The sequence below is a fragment of the Aspergillus flavus genome, chromosome 1 (assembly GCF_009017415.1).
Source record: "Aspergillus flavus chromosome 1, complete sequence".
NCBI lineage: Eukaryota > Fungi > Ascomycota > Eurotiomycetes > Eurotiales > Aspergillaceae > Aspergillus > Aspergillus flavus.
The window spans coordinates 2,550,590-2,569,648 of NC_092406.1; the positions used below are offsets into that span (position 1 = coordinate 2,550,590).

General features: G+C 47.7%; 9 protein-coding genes across 9 annotated transcripts; 6 read left to right on the forward strand and 3 right to left on the reverse strand.

Annotated features, from left to right (window-relative positions):
* The first annotated feature begins 468 nt into the window (after nt 1-468).
* On the forward strand, nt 469-1,869 carry F9C07_2279280 (uncharacterized protein). Its single transcript, XM_041284173.2, has one exon. It carries the CDS (start codon nt 617-619, stop codon nt 1,319-1,321), a length of 705 nt encoding a protein of 234 aa, XP_041140990.1. The 5' UTR covers nt 469-616; the 3' UTR covers nt 1,322-1,869.
* On the forward strand, nt 1,870-3,518 carry F9C07_2279281 (C6 transcription factor). Its single transcript, XM_071510358.1, has 3 exons — nt 1,870-2,101; nt 2,159-2,503; nt 2,568-3,518. Exons 1-3 carry the CDS (start codon nt 1,934-1,936, stop codon nt 3,432-3,434), a joined length of 1,380 nt encoding a protein of 459 aa, XP_071365706.1. The 5' UTR covers nt 1,870-1,933; the 3' UTR covers nt 3,435-3,518.
* F9C07_2279282 (putative RTA1 domain protein) lies at nt 3,519-4,662 on the reverse strand (the record flags this gene model as incomplete). Its single annotated transcript, XM_071510359.1, has 2 exons — nt 3,519-3,791; nt 3,862-4,662. 2 exons carry the CDS (start codon nt 4,660-4,662, stop codon nt 3,615-3,617), a joined length of 978 nt encoding a protein of 325 aa, XP_071365707.1. The 3' UTR covers nt 3,519-3,614.
* A 58-nt stretch (nt 4,663-4,720) lies between these two features.
* F9C07_2137450 (uncharacterized protein) lies at nt 4,721-5,495 on the reverse strand. The gene has a single exon (XM_071509153.1). It carries the CDS (start codon nt 5,356-5,358, stop codon nt 4,975-4,977), a length of 384 nt encoding a protein of 127 aa, XP_071365708.1. The 5' UTR covers nt 5,359-5,495; the 3' UTR covers nt 4,721-4,974.
* A 951-nt stretch (nt 5,496-6,446) lies between these two features.
* On the forward strand, nt 6,447-8,719 carry F9C07_2199650 (uncharacterized protein; the record flags this gene model as incomplete). The annotated part of the gene is made up of 5 exons (XM_071509460.1): nt 6,447-6,859; nt 6,896-6,994; nt 7,094-7,876; nt 7,937-8,618; nt 8,657-8,719. 5 exons carry the CDS (start codon nt 6,447-6,449, stop codon nt 8,717-8,719), a joined length of 2,040 nt encoding a protein of 679 aa, XP_071365709.1.
* A 1,920-nt stretch (nt 8,720-10,639) lies between these two features.
* F9C07_953 (uncharacterized protein) lies at nt 10,640-11,570 on the forward strand (the record flags this gene model as incomplete). Its single annotated transcript, XM_041288504.1, has 2 exons — nt 10,640-11,124; nt 11,186-11,570. 2 exons carry the CDS (start codon nt 10,640-10,642, stop codon nt 11,568-11,570), a joined length of 870 nt encoding a protein of 289 aa, XP_041140985.1.
* A 673-nt stretch (nt 11,571-12,243) lies between these two features.
* F9C07_2227784 (peptidyl-prolyl cis-trans isomerase cyp15) lies at nt 12,244-14,259 on the reverse strand (the record flags this gene model as incomplete). Its single annotated transcript, XM_041288491.1, has 3 exons — nt 12,244-13,679; nt 13,741-14,118; nt 14,181-14,259. The coding sequence occupies 3 exons, from the start codon at nt 14,257-14,259 to the stop codon at nt 12,244-12,246; spliced, it is 1,893 nt and encodes a 630-aa protein (XP_041140984.1).
* Nucleotides 14,260-14,513: 254 nt separating this feature from the next.
* Nucleotides 14,514-16,356, forward strand: F9C07_2101847 (chaperonin complex component, TCP-1 delta subunit; the record flags this gene model as incomplete). The annotated part of the gene is made up of 4 exons (XM_041288503.1): nt 14,514-14,516; nt 14,584-14,738; nt 14,804-16,178; nt 16,297-16,356. 4 exons carry the CDS (start codon nt 14,514-14,516, stop codon nt 16,354-16,356), a joined length of 1,593 nt encoding a protein of 530 aa, XP_041140983.1.
* A 23-nt stretch (nt 16,357-16,379) lies between these two features.
* F9C07_956 (uncharacterized protein) lies at nt 16,380-16,776 on the forward strand (the record flags this gene model as incomplete). The annotated part of the gene is made up of 2 exons (XM_071511918.1): nt 16,380-16,442; nt 16,663-16,776. The coding sequence occupies 2 exons, from the start codon at nt 16,380-16,382 to the stop codon at nt 16,774-16,776; spliced, it is 177 nt and encodes a 58-aa protein (XP_071365710.1).
* Between the last annotated feature and the right edge of the window lie 2,283 nt (nt 16,777-19,059).

Consider the following 19,059-nt stretch of genomic DNA (forward strand, 5'->3'; position numbering starts at 1 on the left):
AAAGAGCAAACTGCGAAAAAAGAGAAACAAGTTCCTGGGCAATCGGTCATGTAGTGGGTTAGGGTAGATCAAACAAGCTCCATGCCCCTAAACAAAGTTTGTCAGAGCTCAATGTCTTGAATAACTACAGCGCCGTACTGAAAATAGATAGCTTATGAGATTAAGTCAACATAATGGTCATCAAAACCGCTGTGATTCCTCTGGTTCTCGATATTTGACACCTAGAGTGCGACTGTGCTTGGAGTGAGATGATGTAGTATGAATGTCTGTGCATGATGCTGCAAATAATATTGATTCTACCTTAGGTAGGTTGCCAAATAGCTGGGCTGGATTTGAGATGCTTTGGTGTCACCGAGAAAATTCAACTTGGTGGTTAAAAGGATTGGCAGAGACTGCAAGTGGTGAACAGGACGAAAAGGGCAGGAGGTGACACTACCATGTAAGGAAAAGTGAGTGAGTGAGTGAATGAAGGAACCACTAGTGTTTGTTGACAATTTCAGCCATCAAGCTGGGTTGGATACCTAACACTATTTTCTCTCGACTTATAAGCTCTTACCACTCTTTTTAATGATTCCCTCCATTATAAGCACAACAGTATCATCGAGGGAGTCTCAACATGCCGCCCAAAGCAGATCTTTCCTTGGTCCCCAACTCTATCTCTTACAGACCAGTCGATGGCAGTGACCCCAGTTTCCAAGACGACCAGAATGATATCAGCCCAGTCGGTTCGGACCTTCAGTCCGAAGCAAATGAAGTAACGGAGGACGATTTTTATCACAGACCGATACTGCACCCGCAGCTCAGGGACCAGCTTTTACATGGCCAACTATATGAGAAAAAAGCTATAGTGCAGAGAGGATTCAACTACGAGGTTACCTTTATGGACATGAAGATTCAAATTAAGCACTTCGAGCTGGATGTCGAACGAGGTATTAAACTTCGTGTTGATATAAGCGAACCTGGTCACCGACATCACAAGCACTTTGTTGCGAGACCGATGGATAACGACCCAGCGGCGAGATTGGCAATCCGTGCTATGTTCTACACAAAATTAGGAGACCGCGTGGAGATGTACCCTCAGTCAGAAAAATACGATAAGAAGCTTCTTATGCAGGTGAATACGCTTTTTGATGTTTTAAAAGGTATGCCCCTAGCTGTGGTACAAGTGGAAGGGGATGAAGTCGTCGTGGCTAATGTTGGTCTAGGCGCATCACTTGAACAGATCATCGCAACTCCTCGACGCTTCTTGTCAATTCAAAAATCAGCCGATCCACGATTGAGCAAGTTCATTTGTCCCGGTGACTTTACAGATGGGAGCTGATCTGTGTCTGCTATGTGTATGTCTTGATGTCGCTCTCTGGTATATCAAACCTAACCGCCAAGTGATATGCGTCGCGTCAAAGGATGCATGCATCTTGTTCGGGGGAGCAGTTCAATCTGAAAGAATACCGACAGGTTTTTGAATAGGCAAGATCACAAGTGGGAAGCCGCAACGAATGGGACTAAGTATGGATCAAGAATGGACTAGGGAAATGGGGAGCAGACTCTACGCAGTTGAAGTTCTATTCGGAAAGTAATCTTACAAGGCGGATACAGTTTATGTTGTTCTAATGGATCGTCTCCCACAAGTAGAGCACGAGTTGGAAAGCCTGTCTATTTTACTATATTGTACCCATCAATACTTAACCGCCCCCGCGACCCCGGAACTGAGTGAAGGGGCCGGTTATATGATCTAAAAACTATAGAAATGTTCAAAATTGCTTGGTATCTCCTAAACTATGATAATTATAGCAGAAGCAGCTGATTGGTTGTCGCCTCGTATTGGACCGAAAACTTGCTGCCTGCCATCGTCATATTATCGACATCTTCACAATTCACGATGACACGGGAAAGGTATTAACACAAGACGCAAGACACTCACTCAGCACAAAAGATGGAGCATACATTTCAGTTGACACGTTTCCGGACAAGCGTTTCATCGCACCGCTCATCTTCCATCTCAGGACCCGTTCTTAGAACCCAGATAGAGCAGCACCGCACTAAACGGCCTCATACGAAATCGCGTCATGGCTGCTTCAACTGCAAGGCCCGTAGAGTCAAAGTAACTAATAGCTGTCTCAATGTATTCTGAAGACTGCGAGACTGACATATCTACTAGTGTCAAGAAACGCAGCCACACCCCTGTGCCAACTGCATCAGCCGGAATATGCGGTGTATATACCCTTCAAAAGAACAATCCCTTCGTCGTCAACATGCCAGTCCCTTTGGTGGTCGTAATAGGCGACAGCTGCCATGGAACTATGAATCTTCGTCAGGTTACACTACACCGCAATCATCATCAGAATCAGCAGTGACATTGAGCTCACACCACCCGGCACTGTCTCATACCTTCACTGCGGACGACTTACGGTTCTTTCACCATTTCTTGATAGCCGCATATCCGCATCTCCCGTTTGGAAGCGAGGATCTATGGAAGACGAGTCTTCCGGCTTCTGCGCACGAGGTTAGCTTCCTACCAGAAAACCGTTGTAATATATATAGAGTGGAGCTAATTATAACACCTACAGTGTCCACATTTAATGCACGCAATCCTATGCCTAGGAGCCACCCATCTCTCCTTAGTTACACCAGACGGAAGTAAATACACAACTCTAGCCGTCACCCACCGCGGCCAGGCGCTGAGAACGCTAGGCAGCCAGCTAGCCAAAGGAGACCAATGTAGTAAAACCGAGCTCGAGCTAATGCTAGCAACAGTATACGCGCTCACATTCCAAGCCAACTACATGGCAGACGGACTATTCGATTTCGCCATCATGGTCCGCGGCTGCAGCATCATAACCCGGCGGATCCTGAACAAATACAAAAGAAGCGACATGTTCACATTGCTCACGTCAGATCTTATCATTACCAACATCGTGCCACAGCTTCCTCTCACGCCATATGCTGATAGTGAGGATCTCAACAGATCCATTGAGACATTGGAAAGCATCGAACCATTGTTACTGAGTGACAGCCACCGCAATGCTTACAGTGCTCTGTTGAATACGTATAACGCATTAAAACGCTCGGAGCGCGATGGCTTCGTTGCTTTTACGGGGTTCTATGATGATTGGGGCAGGATGAGTAATCGCGAGTTCATGGAGTTTCTTGATCCGGGGAATTATGTCTCGCGTATTCTGTTTTTGCATTATGTGGTGGTGTCGATTATGTTGCAGCCGGTGTTTCGGATCCTGAGGAAACCGAGGATGTTGGTGTTTCCGAAGGATGAGCTGCCGCTGCTGCAGAGGGGGGTTTATATTTATGAGTGCTTGCCTTCTGAGGTTCGTGGGTTGGTGGAGTGGCAGTTTCAGTTCATTACCGTGCATAAGGCTTCGCTTGAAGGTCCAGGCTTGAGGCCTGTGATGGAGGACTCATCTGAATTGACTACAGTATAGAATGGGAGATATAGATTGGATTGACACAATAATTACCATTGAAAAGGATATAAACAAAAGTCAAGCCAAAGAGGAAGACACCCAACAAGAAAAGAAAAGACTCTAAGATATCAAAACCCAAACAAACACAAAAATCAGTCTAACAACATAACCACCATCTAACCCACAAAAAACACACACCTACTTCTCCCTCCCACCAAATCCAGCAGGAAGCCATCTAGCCGGATGATACCACCCCAAAACCATCATCGCAATCAACATCGGCACAGCCTCCAGAACATACAACGGCCACTCATGAGTCCAAGTATAAGTGTCCATACCCATGCAGAACTCCACAACCCGATAAATTAACCGAACCTGTCACAAAATAACCACAATTAGCACCCCCAAGTCCAACAAAAGTATCAAAGATAAGCAAAATACGAACCATAATAAAAAACCCCGCGATATAAATTCCCCTCAAAACGGACCTCACCCCCTCCCCAACCTCCCCAGAAGCAAAAGACCGATCAAACCAAACCACGACAACAAGAAAGAACCCAAAAGTAACAAGCTGCAACACCAAACCCGCAATAAGCACCCCAACACCCACATCCTTCTCCTTCCCCGTCCAATCATTCGAAGAAGCAATCCCGCTCCCAGCTGCCTGCGTCAGAAAACTAACAACATCGGATGTAACGAACACCCTAGGGATCCAAGACGGCGAGAACCTCCCGAACAGCTGTACGGGCTCCTTCGTCTCGGTGTCAGAGCTAGAAGTGGCACGACCGCCGCCGGCGGACGACCGGATCAATCGCCCGATCAGGATGTAGAGGCTTGCGCAGACGAGGACAGGGGCTATTACGATTAGACTTGAGGAGGTGGCGTAGAGGCCGATGTTGTCTTGTTGGTGAACGCTGGCGGCTCGGATGGCGTAGGCGGCTACTTCTGTGGCGGCGCCGATGGCGATGGGGATGAAGTAGGGTACTTTTTTCTGGTGACCTGTGTAGGGGGCGATGAGGGATAGGTAGGTGTGGTAGAGTAGGGGGATGGTGTAGAGGATTGTGAAGAGGATTGAGGCGGCGAGGGATGGGTTGTAGAAGTAGATTGAGTCGCCCATTTCTGCTTGGGGTTGATTGGGTGTCTTCGAGGATATTGGATTGTCAGGAGGTAGGGATTGTGTGATCAATGTAAGTTTAAGATTTCTGAGGTATGAGTAGATCTTGTTAATATTATCCTGGTAACTCATGGAACCCTTTTATATCCAATTTTCATAGTATATGAGATATTGATACATTTATACAAATGACCCAACCAACCAATGACATCGCAATAAAACCCTAAAGCTTCACGATAGGTGGATCTCGTATTCGCACCTCGCATTTTCTCGTCCTAAGCCTTGCTAAACCGGTCCAAGCATTTTGATAGGTCCGTTACATCGTTGCCTGAAGCTATCAGTCAGTTTATACCAGCCATGGACCCACCCATAAATAAGCTCTCGGGTGTGGAACGAATCCGGGTCTTGGCGAGATTACTGTATTGAGTAAAGTGGTTGACCAAGCTAACAGTTCTTACAGTGTGATTGCAAGTATGAAAAGGTGTTTTTCCGCTTCCAACCCTCCTGTGCTTCTCGTGCTAGAATGCTCCATGGTTGATGGCTTAGCCAGAACCACATTCCAGGCCATCGCCTGTGACAGCTGGCGGATGGCCATACGGAGGAGGAGCGGTAGATGGCAGCTGCGAGCTGGGCGAGGTAGAATATATCCAGGGTGCTGTGATTATCAGTCTTCGTAATTCCGTGCGGCTTTTCCACAACATCGAACACGCTGTTCCCGTTCCACAGCCCCTCATCCTTATAGATAAATGCTATCCGCAACACGCGATTGTGACAGTTAACCGGCACCGCGCCGCCCTCGATATCTGTGAGGAATTCTTCAGCGCTCATGGTGGACCTGTGATAAGTAATGATACTTGGTGAATTTGAATATGAATATCAGACCCCAATTGGTCCTAAATAGCTTTTAAAGCCTTTCCTTCCAAAGAGTCTTTTCTATTCATATAACTGAATAGTGAGTAATCCTTTTCATTAAAAAAAAGACTAAGATGGTTAGACAATACTACGTACATTTATCCCGAGTCGGCTGATTGAGAACTATAAACGTGGGGAGTCTGTAAGATAAGCAACCGAATAGAGGCCCGGGGGTTTTGCATATCGTACGGGCCGATTCTGCATCGGCTCCGAGACACTATTCTTTGTAAAGAAAATTCTATAATAAAGGAAACTAATACTCTCTTATTTATGTTTTATATCCTATTTTATATAAACTATATAATTTATGCTAGTGATGCTTGCCAGGTGAGATAGGAGTTTAGTAGGGCGCTTTCCTGTACAGTGTTTTACAGCTTGGGGTGACAATTAACTAATCTATCAATACGGTGGTAGAACGCTTGAGTGTCCTACTGAGTGGACCTTCAAACGTATGCCTCTTGGGAGTCAGATTCAAAATAATGTGATTTTTTCTTTTTCTCCCTTAGTGCATAATGCCCTGCCTTATGGCCATATGGGTGGTATAATAAATGAAATTAACCTAGATTTTACCGCGACCTTAGACGGTGAACCTGAGCCTTTTCGAGATTCATCTCCAACCCTACATTGCTAGCCCTTTGGGGACCAAGCGCGAGTGTTCGTAGCGCGTATTTTGTGCTACTCTTCACGTAGGCCATTCATCCTATTAATAACACTTGTTATATTGAATTGCAGTGATCATAGTATGTCGTATTGTCCATCAGAACTCATTGACATATAGCAAGTACGGCTCATGAGGGTGAAAAGCCTCGCTGGAATGATACAGTGCCAACGGACGATCAACGTTGTGATGATCTTTTATTGGCCGTCGCTGAACTTTACTACATTATGCGACCCAGCACAGTCTCACCAAGGGATTAAATATGTTAGGCCTCCACTGCGTTCCCCAGACCTTCATTGCATATCATCTCTCATGTATCCGGGTCATCACTTCCCCCAGAAACACTATGGAGCTGGACGATGAATCCCACCAAATGTCCGATTTACTCGACAGTAAAAACTTGTCCGACCAAAGCGATAAAGAATGCGAGTCACAGTTCTCCGTAAAAGTTCACAGATCATTGCGAACGCGAATAACCGAGTGGTATTTCGGATGGAGATATACTCTTGCGTTGGCGTCGTTTGCGAGCGTCATCGTCCTGGCATTCAATCTCGGTTTTGTTACATGGGCTGCTGTGCACCATACAGTAAAGAAAGGCCGGGGCACTCTGCACGAGGGAAATTGTGAGAAAGTGCAGCATATGAGTACGGGCCTGCATTTTGCTATCAATATTCTCAGTACGAGTCTATTGGGCGCAAGCAAGTACTGCATGGTCTGTCGAGATCTTCTCTGTTCTTCATGCACGGCTGGATTTGCTGAGTATTGTTTCTAGCAATGTTTATCCGCACCGACCAGGAAAGATATAGACCGTGCCCACGGTAAGAGCAGGTGGCTCGACATAGGTGTTCCCAGTGTCCGAAATCTACGATTGGTATCTCGAAAACGCGCTGTTTTGTGACTGTTATTGGTTCTGTCATCTCTGCCGCTCCATCTAGTGTAATGCTGTCTCTGCGGACTGTCTGTCAATTCTCAAGGTACTAAACTACGTCCCAGGTACAACTCGACCATATTCGCCATTACTTCGGCCAATTCCTACTGGGTATTTACTGCTCCAGAGGGCTTTCTGAAACAGGATGTTCAGAATAGCACTTCTGACAATGAAGACACTGCCACTGACGTCTTGAACCGCCTGCGTGCCGAAGCGCAGAATGGAACCCTTCAGCGCCTTGATATATCGCAGTGTGTTAATGCATATGCGACAGACTTCCAGACTACCTCTGGGAGCTTGATACTTGTGACGAATGATACAGATCAGTCCCAGTCAGTCGCACAGCAAACCACCTTTTTGCCGCAAGAGAATATGAGAACTTCCGCTTCAGATCTGTATCAGTGGATCTGCTCAGCACAAGCACAGGCAAAAGAACATACCTGTAGTCAACTTCTTTCGGACGTAAAGGACCAAGTGTCCAAGAACAGTTGGTACGTGGACCGTTACCGGGTCGGATACTGCCTTGCGGAGCTACCACCGCAACGTTGCAAGCTGGAATACAGTGTCCCATTAGCGATCATCGTGATTGTCTTCAACTTGGTCAAGGCCATCATAATTGGATATACAGCTGCAAGTGCCACGAAGAAGCCCATCCTGACGACAGGAGATGCGGTCGCTTCTTTCATGCAGAAACCCGACGAGTTTACACGGGGCCAATGCCTCCTCAGCAGAGAATCCGTGAAGACGCGCCCCTGCCGAACGAGCTACAAGTCATCGACATTCAATAGCACGCCAAAGCGATGGCACGCCGCTGTCTCAGTCAAGCGTTACGTCCTTGGACTTATCTCGTAGGTGCTTGCCTATACCCTTCCGCATCTCTCCTTAATATACTGACCCGAAGGATGCAGATATACCGTCGCTATTATCATCTGCATCGGGCTTCTGATATTCGTAGTTCTGAGTATGAGGGACAAAACGAACACGTGGACAATGGGTCTCGGCGCCATCAACACTCAGACCCTAATCACAGGGACCAGATGGGTGACATCGCTCATATCCAACGTGCTCGTCGCCAACACGCCCCAACTCCTCTTCTCGATGATCTACTTCACCTTCAACGCCATCTTCACCGCCATGACCCTTGCAGCGGAATGGAGCCGATACGCCAACCACCGCAAGGGCCTGCGTGTCTCCGGTCCCCCCGAAGTCGCCCAACGCAGCAGCTACTTCCTCTCCCTCCCCTACCGCTTCGCCGTCCCCGCGCTGACCTTTTCCGCCCTTCTCCACTGGCTCCTCTCGCAGAGCATCTTCGTGGTCGGCATTGAATCCTACACCGGAAACTTACAACGGGACCCCACGCGGGATTTTATTACATGTGGGTACTCTCCCCCGGCTATCTTGAGTGCGATTCTTGTGGGCGTGGCGATGGTGGTCTGGCTGGTCGGATTCAGTTTCAGGCGCTTGGAGTCCGGGATGCCTGTCGCGGGAAGCTGTAGCCTGGCTATTGCGGCGGCCTGTCATCCCACGTTGAGGGTTAAAGGGGATGAGTATGTGGACGAAGAAGGGAAGTTGGGAGCGGAGCACATGAGGGTGCAGTGGGGGTTATCTATGTCGATGCGGACGGGGAGGGAAATTGTAGTTTCTCGTGTGAGGAGGTGGGAGTACCGGAGGATGGAAAAATCTATCGGTGATGCTACGAAACATGATGATGAATTAATGTACTTGTATGATGTTATGAGCTAGACATGCACTAATTAAGCTATTTCGCCCATGTCTTTGTTCTCGTATTCGAGGGCGATGTTGCAGGACCACGTTAGGGCTATCGTTGCGCCGCTCCAATCATACATTCTATTCTATGCATGGAGAACAATGATCTGAAACATCTTTCTGACGGCCATTAAAGCCATTGTTTTTGAGTTTCTATGCCGCTGGGTAATGTATGCCGATACGTAGCTCTATGTACATCTACTCATGGGCGAGGGTGGAAGAGTATGCTCATTCTTGTCGTGAGGTCCAAGTCCATTCGCCTGTATATTAGTAAGGAAATTGAATTCCAGTCAAGGATAATATCGAGTTTTGGTTATAGAGCTTTCGGCTGTGTTCGGCCTTTATTCGGGTTGACCACTCTACTTTTCCACCGTATTTTCATTCTTTAATTTTCATTTTTTGTTTTCCCGAGCGAGGAAGAAATAAATCTCGCACGGGTAGCCTACCTAGGTTGAACGATAAGAATAGCAAAAGGTTTAATTCGGCCACAGTGAACCTAGAAAAAAGGAGGTAACACCGAAGCGCGATAATCGAATTCAATATAGCCGGGATAAAACAGTTGGTGGCCGTCACGGTCGTAAGCCAGCGGCAGATGAAACTCCCACGAGAGCCGGCGAACCAACAACAGAAACCGTCAACCTTGACTCAGCCAGTGACACATTCTCCCAGCGATATCCCTTGCGTGACGGATCAAGAGGTTCATCGAAGATCAGGAACCATGTGAGGACGATCCGTGGATCCCAGCAGTGTTAAGGTTACTCGACAGGCACGAGCCAAAAATAAAAATCCAAGACAACCCGATAATAGAATATCACACTACCAATGCATGTATTCAGAATTGAACGCGCTAGGGAGTCGGCGGACCTTGAAGATTTAATATAATTTCCGCACTTCCCCCGCTTCTTGTTTGATTTTATTTGTCCGGTGTTTTCTAATGAGGGTCGGTGCTTTTTTGGTCTTCTGCTAATTTCCCTCGGCTAAGCGTGTGGAGCCACGGGATTATTGGGAAATAGTTGAATGGGATGGGTCATTGTGACATGGCTAACGGCGACGCATCCGGGCGAGCACGACGCATGCGGTTGGGTTGTAACCCAAGAACTTGGCGGGGAGTCTGAACATTCCTGGGATCGGGAGTTGCAGAATGAGCTGTCAATTGATGTCAGTGGAATGGTGATCATGAGGAGGTATGAGGTAAGGAGAGTGGATCTTTTTTCTCTATGTGCTTATCTTTGGAATTCCCGGTTTCCGTTCGATTGGGTTTTCAAGGGATCATCCACGATAGGCATGTATGTATATGTATGTGTAGAACATACAGAGGGAACAATCTCCAGAATAATGATATGATTCTGGGGTATTACTAGTTAGTCATGTAGAATCAGAAGAGGAAAGTCAAAAAACCAGTGATTTGGCGTCCTCAGGCCGCAAGCGGAATAGCCCGGTGGAGTGATTTTTTGTCTGGACTCTTTTTCCCTTCCCTTCTGGACCCTCTTTTTACTCAACCTCCATCAGTCACTTTCCCTTTTCCCTTTCTTCACGCGTTGCCCATTTCCCTCTCGCTTCCATTCCTTCCTCCTTCTCCTCCGACTCCTCCACTTTTCTTCATACCGTACCCTCGTTTATTCATTTGTCCTCCCCCTCATGACCACTTACTTCTCCCGGTGGTGACTTGGTAGTAATATAACTCCTGTGTCCCTCGTTCTCTCACCGTCTGAACCCTTCCGAACCCCCCGCTCTCGCTTCCCTCGACTTTCGCTTCTTTCCTATATAGATATGGTGGGCCGCCTGTTGCTCTGAGGTTTACGTCTACTCCGACGGTCTCCACTACAATTCTTCCACTCGTCACCATGGCACGTTGGCCGTTGGCCTGGACTGCCAATGTCCCGTCGACATCGCGACTCTTTCACTTCCTCCTGATTACCTTCGTTTTTTCGCTTTCCGTCCGTGCCGACGATGACACCACTCTGATACCTACCGCCGCATCCGATAGCTTCCCTGCGTGCGCCTTGAGTTGTTCCATTCTCCAACAAGCCCAGACTGGCTGTGTACCTCCGACGGCCGTATCGAGCGACCGCGCGACCTATGTCTCTTGCTTTTGCCAGTCGTCGTTGATCACCCAGCTCCATAACTCCGCGGACGGGACATGCGCCGACACTTGCACGAACGCAGACGACCGCACGAAATTGCAAACATGGTATAGCGACTTTTGCTCCTCTGGGGGCCAAAACAAGGGTACTACTGCTTCAGAGAGCAGTGCCGCGGCGTCGCCCTCATCGTCAACATCAGCGTCTACCACCAAATCGCAAAATAGCTATCCCGCTCCTAAATCCTGGTACGTCATTGGCAGAATTTATTTTCCGCACCCTTTTCAGCTCTCTTGCTGACCTTTCTAGGTGGTCGACACATTACCAATGGGTTATCATGGTAATTGTGCTAGCCGTTGGATTCACTGCAATCACCATCGTGGGAGTGTGGCTTAAGCGCCGCCATGATGCGAAATATCCCAACCTCTACCACGCAGGGAGTGGCAGCAACAGCGGTAGCAACAGCGGCCTCCTTTATAGCCGTGGTCAAAACACCAGTCCCGGCCCGAAACAGCCGGGCCAATTTATGCCGGCTCCAAGCCCGGTGAACCATGATGAATATGCTAACACAGATTCCGTGGCCAGCAGCTCTCGCACCGAAGTTGCCGCTCCCGGACCTCGTCCATCACGTCTCCAAAGGACCCCGCAGTCCGCGGACGTAGGCGATATTGAAACTCGCGAAGTAACACGGTGATGATTGGGTCTGCCCTGTTTTACCATATTCACTCTTTTTCAAGCAGAGCGTACTCGAACACAGCATCTAGTGGATTCTCCAACCAGGCAGTTGCATAATGAAAAATCCCGGGCACATGTAATACCTTTAGTCCGCCTATTCCGATATGTGTTGTCGATGCTCGCTCCTGCTAACCTCGCATATGTATCCGGCGTTTTGCGTGTTCGGATGGCTTTTCCTTTTCCTTCCTTTCTTTCCACTACCTGGGACCAATCTCGTACAAAATTTCCGTACATGATACCATATGGTGTGTGCATGTCTTCTGAGCTGCGTTACATGGCTTTGGCAGAACATAGTAATTTTTTCCTCCGTGGAGGCTGGGTCATCTTTCTTCATCGCTTATATTTGCCTGGACATGTTTTTCTTTTCTTCATGATGTCTCCTCGTCTCACCCAGCATGAGATCAATGAATTGCTTGCCTGGATGTGACATGTTGCCGGCTGACTGTAAATTAGGTATAGTTGCCCGCAGTACAGGACCCTCAATGTAATTTTGCTAGATCCACAAGATATCTTATACGGTCCCAATATCCGATCTTATAAGTTAATCTGAGATATATAATTTCTCGAATATAGAAAAGTAAGAAAGACAATACCACGCTACCATGTGAAAGCAACAAAAAAACGACCCAAGATCAAGATACAGTGATACTCACAATCTTGATGTCCTGCTCGGGCTTCTCCTTGAACGTCTTCGTGTTCTCGATCTTATGCACGACATCTAATCCCTGCACAGCTCGCCCGAAAACAGTATGCTTGTTATCCAACCACGGCGTCTTCTCCGTCGTAATAAAGAACTGACTCCCATTGGTATTCGGTCCAGCATTAGCCATGGACAAAGTATACGGTTTATCGTGTTTCAAACTGGAGAATTCGTCCTCGAACTCCCCGCCCCAGATCGATTCACCACCTGTCCCGTCGCCCAACGGGTCTCCACCCTGGATCATGAACTTGCGGATCACACGGTGGAAGATGGTATTATTATAGTAGCCATTGCGGGCATGGGTGACGAAGTTCTCGACGGCCTTGGGCGCGGCAGACGGGAAGAGCCGGAGATGGATATCGCCCATGGTAGTGTGCAAGATGGCGGAAGTACCAAGCTCATTTGATTTCTTCTCGGCAGCTTCGCGGCCGGTGGTTGTTTGGGTGGGTTTCTCGTTCTGGACGTCGCGGGAGGATTTTGAGATCTCGGTTTCATTGGTGAAGAGGTAGAAGCGGACTTTGGCGAAGCCTGTGCTGACTAGGATGGGGTCGCGCTCTTCGGATTCCTGGAGGAGGGGGTTGGAGCTTGCGGCCATGGAGACTGTTACGACGCCTTTCTTTTGTGGTTGGCCTTGGTACATGGCTAGGTTGAGGGAGCGGAAGGGCTCGTCTTTGCCGTAGACACGTACGACGCGGTTGGTGTAGGTGTTTATGCATTTTGTGCCGTAAAGGGAGCCATAGAGGATGAAGTGACCGGATTCGTCGAAGATGACGTTGATTTTGGGTTGGGTGATGGGGTTTTCGAGCTCGCGTTCGACGGCGAGGCGGCGGCCGAATTCAAGCTCGTCCAGTTGGTGGATTGCTGTGCCGGCTTGTTGCATGTCGGTTATTGTGGAAAGAGATTCGTCGTATTTACGGTAGAGCTTGCCCGTGGAGAAGTCGAAGACTCGGACCTGGCGGTCTGGGAAGGAAAAGGCGGCGAATTGTTCGCCGGAGGGGGAGATCGTTAGGGATGTTGGGGTGGATTTGGACTTTTTGAATTCGAAGAGGTTGGTGGATGACTTTAATTCGAAGACGTTGTCGGGCTTTTCGAATGAGGAATCACCTGCTCGCCAGTACTCGATCATGCCGGACTCGTCCGCGGAGATCACGCAGTCGTACGCATCGTTGAAGGCGATTGCGGCTACCGGGTTCCGGTGGATTGTCTTCAAGGTGTGGAGGGGGTTGGGGTTCTCACCCCGGCCGTCGAAGATTTGGATCGTGCTGCTACCTTCGTCGGTCACTGCCAGTAGTGGTAATGAAGCGCCTCGACGATGGACCCAGCAGACGCAGCGAGGGGTGTATTCGAGTGTGAGCATGGAGAGCAAGTCTACATCCGGCAAGTCAGTTTGCTGTAGCTATACTCTGATACTGACATGATATCGGCATACCGAAAGTAATGACATCAAACAGCTTTACTGTCTTGTCGGCCCCAATTGTCGCAAAGCTCCTGCCGTCCGCGCTGACACTGACGCCCCTCACCTCACCATTATGGGCACGGAACTCCTTCACGAACTCAATACTAACCGCCATCTTCTTCCAAAATTTCACAAAACCATCAATAGAGGATGTAATAAGGAAGTCCGTGTGTGGTGTCATTGTCACAAAAGACAATTGGTCCTTGTGCATGAGCGACTTCGAGTAACGCGGCGATGCGGGCAGCGCGTTCACGTAGACTTTCTCGAAGGGGAGTTTGCGCCGCTTCTTCTTCGGCGCATCTGCAGACGGGAGGGCTGGACCGAAGTCATCGTCGGAGGAAGAGTCGTTGTCTTTAGTCAGTTAAGATTAGTATCTTGTGCTGATTTCTTTCTCAATTCGAGGGTGAGCGCACCATCGTCCCCATCGCCATCAACCGCGGAGTGCGGTCTCTTGTTGGACAAAGGCTGCGACTTCTCGTCTTCTGCCGCCATTCCGATAGAATTCAATATGAATTGAGAGAGTTGTGGAAAGGAATGGAAGTGAATGCTGGTTGGAGGAGGGAAGCAGTTGCAGGCGGTCTGCGGCAGCTTCTAAGCTCGGGCCACATCGCGAACTTTTCTGGACGTCCCGCAGTATTCAATCATTATTGAACTGTCCGCCAAATTTCCCCCCCATCAACCCCCCTGAACGTGCTGCCAGTCTCCCCCTCGACGGTAGCCATCTTTCACATTAATTATCATCCATAATGGTCAGTTGATCATGTTGTCGTTTCTTACTTTCTATTTATTTTTCTCTCTCATGCTGACCGCTCTTAGGCGTCCGCCAACCCTACGCAGATCTTTGCGGACGATGTCATCGAAGAGAAGGGCGAGAATGCCCGTCTCTCCGCCTTCGTTGGCGCCATCGCCGTCGGTGACCTGGTGAAGAGCACTTTGGGTCCTAAGGGAATGGATAAGATCCTCCAGTCAGCGTACGTGGGACCGGATTCGGAGATGCGGGGCTGTTATGGTGGGCATGTCACTAATAGCTATCCAGGTCGACCGGCGAGATCCTCGTGACGAATGACGGTGCTACGATCCTGAAGGCGATCGCTCTCGACAATGCTGCAGCCAAGGTTTTGGTAAATATCTCGAAAGTCCAGGATGACGAAGTCGGTGATGGCACAACGTCCGTGACCGTGTTGGCGGCCGAGCTGCTGCGTGAGGCTGAGAAGTTGGTGAACCGCAAAATCCACCCCCAGACTATCATCGAAGGTTACCGGATAGCCAGCCGTGCCGCTCTTGACGCCCTCGAGAAGGCTGCCGTCGACCGTAGTGCCGACATGGAGGCATTCCGTAAAGACCTCCACTCCATCGCTCGTACGACCCTTAGCTCAAAGGTCCTGGCCCAAGACCGTGATTACTTTGCCACCCTCGCTTGCGACGCAGTGCTCCGTCTCAAGGGCTCGACCGACCTGAGCCACATCCAGATCATCAAGAAGGCCGGTGGAAAGCTTAGTGATTCCTACCTGGACGAGGGTTTCATTCTTGACAAGAAGATGGGTGTCAACCAGCCCAAGCGTTTGGAGAACGTCAACATTTTGGTCGCCAACACAGCCATGGACACGGATAAGGTTAAGATTTTCGGTGCCCGGGTTAAGGTCGAGTCGACCGGCAAATTGGCGGAGCTGGAGAAGGCGGAGCGTGAGAAGATGAAGGCTAAGGTTGACCGCATCAAGGCACATGGTATCAACTGTTTCGTCAACCGTCAGTTGATCTACAACTGGCCCGAACAGCTGTTTACCGAGGCCGGTATTATGTCCATCGAACACGCAGACTTTGACGGTGTGGAGCGTCTGGCTCTAGTCACTGGTGGTGAGATTGCATCCACCTTTGACCACCCCGAGCAAGTTAAGCTGGGTCACTGTGACGTTATCGAGGAAGTAATCATCGGTGAAGATACTCTGATCAAATTCTCGGGCGTGGCTGCCGGTCAGGCCTGCACCATTGTGCTCCGCGGTGCTACGGAGCAGCTGCTTGACGAGGCTGAACGCTCTCTCCACGACGCCCTCGCCGTGCTTTCCCAGACTGTGAAGGACCCCCGTGTCACCCTGGGTGGTGGTTGCGCAGAGATGGTCATGTCCAAGGCTGTTGAGCAAGCGGCTCAGAACACCACGGGCAAGAAGCAGCTGGCTGTTGACTCTTTCGCACTTGCTCTCAAGCAATTGCCCACTATCCTGGCTGACAACGCCGGTCTGGACTCCAGTGACCTCGTGACCCGACTACGACAGGCCATCAACAACGGCATGACCAGCTCTGGCCTTGACTTGCTCACCCCTGGTGGCGGCATTGCTGACATGCGGGAGTTGGGCGTTGTGGAGAGTTACAAGCTGAAGAAGGCCGTGGTTTCCTCCGCATCGGAGGCATCCGAGGTAAGCCATGTTTTTTTTTTTTCCCTTTTTTTTCTTTTTTCCTTTTTTTCTTTTTTCCTTTTTTTCTTTTTTTCTGTTTGTTTTTAGTAATGACGCAGCTAACGCTAACTCTTCGTAGCTTCTTCTGCGCGTTGACAACATCATCCGGTCTGCTCCCCGTCGACGTGAGCGTATGTAAGGTGGTAAGATGATTTAATCTTGATGGCGCGATGGACTGGAAACAAGTTTGTTTGGATTCAAGCGAAAGGGAGAGCAGCCACCACCGTGAGCTGTGCTGGATAAATGTTGATAACGTGCTCTAAACAGAGCGTAATAACCGTGACATAGACCCATTGATTGACATGAGACAAAAGCATTGACGAAATTGTTTGCTGTTCTATCTGGGAATTGCGTAATCTACCCTACGTAACTTATTATTCGTCGTGTTCGTATGACATTGTCTTCTAGGGCTATAGTAACTGGGAGTTGCACCTCTATGTAATAGCCGAGCGAGATATATATGGCTGCTAGTGGGGTACAGGGCAGTGATAAATTAAATTTATCGATGGATGTGGAGTTTCCAAATAATGGCAAAATGATAAAATTCGTGGAGCTCTAGAGACACTCTCAAATGAACAACTCAAGGGCCTTATTGAAAGATGAGACGACCTCGCTGACGTTGCCCCTTGTAAAGCGTAAAGAAGCGGCTTTGTACTTAGACGACAACACTGATAGGATAATCTTTAGAAACCCAACTTTATAAGAAAAAATAAAAAAATAAAAATAAAAATAAAAATATTCCCAACGCAAAAAGTGGTACAAATAATATCAATTAAGAGAAGAAAGTTTAAGGATTTTAAATAGGCAACGTTCAAGTAGAAGTTGGATAGAGAAAGAAAGTGCTCAGGTATGTTTTACCTAATAACCAGAAGACCACAGACGATGATCTCCAGTGTCCATGAGCCTGCCTAAGTAGTATACAGAATATCTCTCAACTTCATCTCTGCATTTTCCTTTCATGTCTTCTGCCATCCGTTATCCAATCCTTCTATATCGATCCCTTTCTCTCTAGTTTGAAACCAGCTCGTTTCTTTGATTTTACATTATACTTTTCTTAATGGCACCACCTTCTCTTCATTCTTCAAATCCCAATTAGCACCAGTGGTTGACCGATCCTATTCATTGCAAGGAGGCATTAGGCTAGACTCAACTATTTCTGTAGTCTAAGATTTGATGATAAAACAATCTCTATAATTCTCCAATTGGATGTGCAGAACCTTACAAGAGAAATGTCTTCAGTTATATATGATCAATACTGGCGACACCTTTATTGGTAGTTTGGTGTTTTTAGCCAGTGCTTTCAATGAAGATGCTTATAAATAGATGTCAATGAAGTTATTGGGTAAATGGTGATGCTGATGACCAGAACAAACATAAGAAAACAGTTATTTATTGTACTTGGATGATTCAGTGGTTTTATATCTGCGAAGCTGTTTTTGTCACTCAGACCGGGAGAATACCGGAGTATATTATGGACAATTTTAGAAAATGCTTATGGCTGGGAAATTAAAGATATAGAGTACTATCAGTTTAAGCCGATTAAGACAGCAAAATGTCAAGGGTAATCCAATGAGCTGACATAGGTGGAATATCCGAATAAATAGGAGGTGAGTAATAATCCTCGGATTTCAATGATATGGCTACCTGGATAGTGGGCTCACAGAAATAGACCAAGAACAAATAATCCTCAAATCCTCGACCGTGAAGATATGAGCTGGGACCAGCAAATTGATACAAGGTTATGTGGAAGGGATCACAGGCACTTCAAGAATAGACCTTAGTGTAGGTTTTTCCCTATACTGTCATGTAACTGCAAAGGTTTTATTGCTTGATTTCATATTCAGAGAACGAAAGATTCCCTAAAGCGTAATGCTATGCAGATTACAACATTCGGGCTAGACTTGCTGCGCCTGAAGACAATTTGCTGGAACTGTTGGAAAAAGTTCAACTTATTCTTGTTTTGAGAAGCGAGAAATCGAACGATAAGGCAGCAATAGGCGAAAGTAAAAGAAACTGGATATTTTCTTCCTATTTACGGGCAGTTTCAGGGGTAATGAATAATACCACTATTATGAGTGAACAAAGGGAAGGCGAGCAGGGAGATTCAAGGCTCCTCCAGCCAATTTCTTAGTCTGACCAATCCCTGCTCTCCCATGCAATGGTCGCATTTCCAACCGTGATGTAAGTGCTATATGATGAGTATTGTTTTGTCCACTGATCAGAGATCTAGATATCAGTGCTCTAGGGATCTGTGGGCTTATTACTTATCATGACTGTGCACAAATATGATCCACAGGAATCGGAAGGATCACCCGGCAGATCGAAAGACGTACATGTTGTGAATAAGGCAGTGGATGTATACCTAGCACAAAAGATATAAAATAGCCAAGAGGGACTGTTCAGTTAGTGTGGATGAAAAGCATCTATTTTCTTCTGGGCTCAAATTTGTCTCTGAATCAAGTTGTACTAAATAGCCAAATCCTGATATCGAGTCCATTCAGCTATAACGGATAATCTAAGCCTGTCAACCAGATAAGGAAACGTCTTCTACTTACTGAATAGCAGAAGAGAATGTTGTGCTATTAAACCGATTCCGATATTTCTATCTCTTTCTCTTTTTACGTGAAATAGCCCTTGAATATCTTGAATTTCAAACCTTTCCCTTTCTCTTCGTGTCCTTCGGATTGTTTCTACTTGAGTTTGCTATCTTCGCAATTTTTGGGCTGTTATCGACTTTGGCCACAGGTTCCAGTCTCTCCGGCGGAGGTAGATACACCTAAACATATCTTTCTGCGTGGGTGAAAATGGGTAAATATTCTGCACGAAGTCTTCAATGCTGGGC